The 6,000-nt window shown below is 43.5% G+C and overlaps 1 protein-coding gene across 2 annotated transcripts in view; it reads left to right on the top strand.

The window, feature by feature from the left end:
* Positions 1–276: 276 nt before the first annotated feature.
* UBQLN1 (ubiquilin 1) overlaps positions 277–6,000 on the top strand; it is a 52,851-nt gene continuing 47,127 nt past the window's right edge. The window contains exon 1 of one of the 2 annotated variants that reach the window (XM_025851631.2): positions 277–941. In XM_025851631.2, coding sequence (XP_025707416.1) covers positions 762–941 — 180 coding nt within the window. In that variant the 5' untranslated portion in view covers positions 277–761. The remainder of the gene's footprint in view (positions 942–6,000) is intronic. The other variant, XM_025851630.2, reaches the window with a different exon arrangement.

Genomic DNA, 6,000 nt, shown 5'->3' with positions numbered 1-6,000 from the left:
ACGATAGCACAACTCGCCAGCATTTTCACAGCCCTCCCGTCGAGGTCCTGGTTGCGCGCAGAAGCCACGCGAGGCGGGCCTGACGGCACGGAGGGCCTGGGCACCGCCAACGCGGGGTCTGCAGGGGGCGGGGGACGCGACCCGGACAACCAGCGCGCAGGCGCATTCGCGGCTGCAGCGCCCAGTGGTCGAGCCCCCTTTCTAGTAATTTCGCTAGCCGTGAGGTCATCACAGCGCGCCGTTACAGCGCCTCCCAGAACCCCCTAATTTATTTGGTTGGGGGATGAAATGAACTGATCTCTCCCACCCCGTTTTGCTTTTAGTCCTCCACTCTGGCTGTGCCTACCCTCCGAGGAATGGAGCGGGACAGGGAAAGAAAGGCAGCCGGAGGTGGCAGCGGGGCCGGCCGGGGATGACTCGGCGACGCCGCCAGCCGAGTTACCCGGCGTGCCCTGCGCGGCGCCGGCCGAGAGACGTGGGGGGAGGGGCGGGGAGGAGGAAGAGCGGCGGCGGCTGCGGATGTCGCTGCGACCGAGCGGCGTCTGAACACACGGCGGCTGCCGAACGCCCGACGCGGGCCTGCGCCGGAGCCCACACCGAGCTCCGCGGCCCCTCGCCTGTCAGGGCGGCCTTACACCCGCTGTCACTGAGGCGGCGTGCCCCGCATTCTCCGCTGCCCGGGCCGGCCGGCTCTGCCGTCTGCTGGCTCCCCCTCGCTCGCCCGCTCCCTCCTGCGCGCCTGAGTCACCGCCGCCGCCGCCATGGCCGAGAGTGGTGAAAGCGGCGGCCCTCCGAGCTCCCAGGACAGCGCCGCCGCGGCCGAGGGTGCCGGCGCCCCCGCGGCCGCTGCCTCTGCGGAGCCCAAGATCATGAAAGTCACCGTGAAGACCCCGAAGGAGAAGGAGGAGTTCGCTGTGCCCGAGAATAGCTCCGTCCAGCAGGTGAGGGCCGCCCTGGCCTCGGGCCCGGGGTGGGGGTGGCGGCAGGACCTCCGCCCGCGGCAGGAGGAGACGGTTTTGGAAGGGTCTGGGAGGGGATCGTCCCCCGAGGTGCCCTGGGCACTTCTCGCGGGTCTCTTCTCGAGTTAGATCACACCCAAGTTACTGGGTGTGCTCCTTGGGACACCGCAGAGGCTTCTGACGGGGCCCCGCGGCCTGTTTGTGGGACGCGCCGACGCCGCTTCCCTCCGCGCCCTCCTCCTGCTCCCGCGTCGGCCGACCACCAGCCTCCTCCCCCAGCTCCCGCCCCTCGCCGCCTCCCTCCGGCTGCTCACAAAGGAAAGGGACCACCGCCGCGCTCCGGGCGGGGTGGGCTGGGGCGAGGGTTCGCTATAGCCTCCTCTGCGGTTTTGTCTCATGAATTAAAAAAAAAGGGGGGGGGGGGGTGCTCATTTTTTTACCTGCCTGCGGATTAAGGTAGATTTTGGGGCGAGGAGCACGTGTACATTTAGTTTTGCGTTTTGATTGCTGAAATTTGTCCAACCTTCCAGTCTTCAAGAAAAAATTAACCATGACGTAGAAATTGTTTTCAGCCACATGTTAATACTACTAGGCTTAAGGAGAGAGGTGGATGACTTTCATTGATGACTTGCTCTTTTCTTTTCAGTATATTTATCTCTCATCCCTTCCTTGGGTGCCAGTCATTGGGAAGGTTTTTGTTTGATTTTAGAGGGATGGTAGCCACGTTTTGCAGATTGCAATCGAATAAAAGAAAACAAAATTGGAATTAATGGAGAATATTACCAAATGATTTACTACTTAAAATCTGTTCAGGTATAGAAGCTTGGCTGTTAAGAATCTTGAGGAATTCAACAAATTTGCTTTAGCTTATTGTTAAATGTACATCCCAGGGTATTTTTCATAATTGTTGAATTGATCTCTCACGATCTAAAATAATGCGAAGTCTATGAGGAAACAGTTCCTGAGACGTACCTGTGAGTTTCCTCAGGAACAGTACATGGGGTATTGATTTATATAGTTCTGAAAGGTGGTGTGTTTTGTGAAGCATTAAATAGAGTGTACCATCAAGTGAGAAACTTTTACGACTTACTGAATCACCTTTTGGTGGGGGGGGTGTCCTCAAATAAAAATTTCCTTTAACATTTTTATGTTTTCCAACATACAGGAAAGTTGAAAGAATGGTACAGTGAATATTCACATGTGCATCACCTACAATTGACATTTTGCTGTATTTGCTCTATCTCACAACTAATCACGTATTGGTTCCTTTTGTTTTTTGGAGGCATTTCAGAGTAAGTTGCAAATACCATTAAATGTTTTTCACAAATACATGCACCTGTATGATCCAAAAGCTTTATCAAGATGTAGAACTTTATAGTATAGTTGACTAGAAAGTTCCCTCTTGGCCTTTCCTAGTTCGTTCAGTCCCACTCCCCTCCATCCACCATTGATTTGATTTTTTTTCACCATCAGTTTTGCCTGTTCTAGAACTTCACATAAGTGGGGTTATATAGTATGTTCTCTCTTCGGTAAGGTTTTTTTCACTCAGCATAATGTTTTTGAGATTCTTTCTTGTGTATACCAGTAATTTCTTCTTATTGCTGTGTTTTCCACTGTATGACTATGCCATAATAAATGCACTCTCCTGTTGAGGGCCACCTGGTCTTCTTGCAGTTGGTTGCTATGAACCCTTTTGTACAAATTTTTTTTGTTGGACAGATGTGTTTCTCCTGTTAAATACTTGGAAGTGGAATGACTGGATGATAGGATAGCTGTAGGCTTAGTTTTATAAGAAACTATGTTTTTAAAGAGTTCTAATGTCCTACAGTTCCACCAAAGGTGCTTGGGAGTTCCTGTTGCTCCATATCCCTGCTAGCATTTGATAGTGTCAGTCTTTTTCATTTTAGCTCTTCTAGTGTGTGTGTAGCCATATTAGCTTTTGAAGCCCTTGGGTCTTCTTTCTAGGATTCCTAGTTCAGGTCTCTACTTTCCTACCTGCTTTTCAGCACTTTATTGTAAAAGATTAGGAAGAAAGAGTCAATATTTTATAAATAGAAAAATTCACTTAAGTCATTTTATGGTGTTCTGTGAGGGTTTGTTTTTACTTTTTGTGATGGTGACGTTAGAATTTTAAAGTCTGTGGAAGTTTTAATCTTACTCTTCTGTAACCAAAGTAAATTGGTTAAATTAAAGCTTTTCCAAAGCAGCTTATTCTGATGGCAGTTGAATTTTTATTCTGAAAAGTGCTTTCTATTGAAGCAGAAAACATGATTTAAAAAACATGTAACACTGCACCAAGAACCTGAAGACAAGTTGAACTATCTGTGGGGTCTGTTAAGGGAAACACATACATGAAAAATGTGTGAGTACAAGAAAAGCAGTTTTCAGATGATTTGTAAATTCTACTTGAAGCACAAGAAAGTATGTCATTTTGTAACGTAAATTTTTCTTAAAGGGTTTGATGGATTTAAACTATTTGTTACCAAGTAAAATTTGTCATTAAAATATATTTAATGACATTAAGATTCCATGTTCTGTAAAAATGCTTAGTAAAAAATTGGAAAGTATTTGGTCCTGAAAATTTTTATCTAATTTTAGAGATAAAGAGGGTATGGTAGGCAAAAGACTTAGAAAAAGAAAATATTGAAGGCTTAGGCTTTCTGTCAGGCAAGTTCCATATTCTACAGTTTAGAATCTCTTTCAGTAAATGTTTCTGTATAATGTAAATTCTCTTATATACTGAAATAGTATTTATATGAACAAATTATATTAAACTTTCTGGGTCAGTTCTAAAATATGTTGTAAGGTGTTAACTAATTTATTTTATCCTCAGGTTCTGTTTGAGTGTATATAACTAATAGGCAGAAACAGGATACCTTAATACAGTTGGTATTAGTGTTACTTCTTTGGGGTTGATAATAATAACACTTTTTTTGAAGTTAAAGTGAAATTTACTTTTCATTGAGCAGTCAATTGAGTAATGTTTAAATTTCTAGTTAAGGGTAGTTAGAATATAAACTTAACCATGTGTGTTTCGAGGTGGTTTTGTAAATAGGGGTTTTTGTAATATAAGTAAGTACATTAAAAAAATAGATAAGTTGTGTGTATTGGCACAGGGTCCCTGTGTAGGAGACTTTTTTTTCCTATTAATTATTCATTATCTACTATGGGAAACAGTTTGAGGACTTCCAAGTGTCAACAAGGGAGATGAAATCCAAAGTGGGGTGGGGGTGTAGTGTGTCAGTCACTCATTAAAATTAGTGCAGAGAATGGAAGGGAGCTTTCAGGTAACATCTAACTAGCTTGTTCTGGGATTTTATAGCTCTCTAGGTTATAGTGTAAGATTTGGATTACAGTTACCTGAAATATTCAGGCAACATATAATCTAATTTTAGAAAACATTTTCATTACTTGAAACTTTTAGAAAAGTATTAATATACTTAGACCTAACATGAATACTGTATTGCATAGATTTGAGCCTTTTCTTGCTAAGGGAAATTGCTGTGTGTCAGGATCATTAACACAAACACCATTTAACATTATATTTTAGGATAGATCTAGAAAAGCACTGTCCACTTTGGTACTACCGGCCACATCTGAACTATTGAATACTTAAAATGTGGTTGGATTGATTTTTTTTTTTTAAGATTTTATTTATTTGACAGAGAGAGATACAGCGAGAGAGGGAACACAAGCAGGGGGAGTGGGAGAGGGAGAAGCTGACTCCCCGCTGAGCAGGGAGCCCGAGGTAGGGCTCGATCCCAGGACCGTGGGATCATGACCTGAGCGAAAGGCAGACGCCTAATGACTGAGCCACCCAGGCGCCCCGGTTGGATTGATTTGAAATGTGCTGAAAGTGTAAAGATTTTGAAAACCTGTGACTGGGTTCTTTCACTTAGTGTAGCGTTTTCAAGGTTCATCTGTGTTGTTGTAGTATGGATCAGTTCTTTTTATTGCTGAATAATATCCCATTGAATGGATGTATTTCTCATTTTATTTCTCTATTCATCAGCTATTAATCCTTTGGATTGTTTCTTTTTGACCAGTCTGAATAATGTCTCTGTGAATAACTCAAAAATTTTTGTGTGGACATAGGCTTTGGTATTTCTTTTGAGTGTGTACCTGTAAGTGGAAATGTTGGGTCATGTGGTAGCTCTGTGTTTAACTTTTTGAGGAACTGCCAAACTATTTTCCAAAGTGACTGCACCATTTTATATTCCCACTAGCAGTGCAAGAGGATTCCAATTACTCTGCATTCCCCGGAACACTTGTTATTGTCTGTCTTTGATTATTGCCATCCTAGGTACTGTGAAGTGCATCTCATTGTGATTACATGACTCAGTGTGGTCGGTGGGGGGGGGTCCCCCAAACCCCTTCTGGGAGGACCGTGAGATCAAAACTATTTTCACAATAATTCTGTTGTGTTTTTCACTCTAATTCTTTCAAAAATCAACAGCACACTTTCTTGGACGTTGTAAGATGTGGGATATCGCAACAGATGTGAAAATCCAGCTGTCTTCTACTAGACTAAAGTGATTTGCAAAAGTTTAAAACAATGCTACTCTTCACACTGGGGAAATATAGTTACTTTTCATAAGAATGTTATTTATATTAACGTATGAGTTTATTGTTACTTTTAAATGAATTTTTTTAAAGATGCCTCAGTTTTAATTTTTAATATGGCAAATATTGGTAGATATAAATATGTTCATAAGCAAAAACTCGGGCTTCAAATTTGTAAGAGTGGTGTCCTAAGACCAAAAATTGCTCAAGTATTTAATAGATTAAATAGGTACTTCTTAGATTGAGGATTGATTCCATTAAGTTGCCATTGTCTCTTGTCTGAAAACTGTAGGAGCTTGCTGGTGAGTCTCCCCACCTCACTGCCCCCCGCAACATTCATTCCTACAGCAATCTCTGAAAAATGTTAATCAGATCATGTTATCCTCTACTTAAAACTAATAGCTCCCCACAGATCTTAGATTTACTTAGTGCTTACAGCTCCTGCCTACCTCTTCATTCTGATGTGTTCTTTCCTCCT

This window comes from Callorhinus ursinus, unplaced genomic scaffold (assembly GCF_003265705.2).
Source record: "Callorhinus ursinus isolate GAN/ISIS: 27379988/994484 unplaced genomic scaffold, GSC_fseal_2.0 scaffold39, whole genome shotgun sequence".
Taxonomy (NCBI): domain Eukaryota; kingdom Metazoa; phylum Chordata; class Mammalia; order Carnivora; family Otariidae; genus Callorhinus; species Callorhinus ursinus.
The sequence above is the reverse complement of the archived record's forward strand: the minus strand, read 5'-3'. Positions and strand labels throughout refer to the sequence as shown.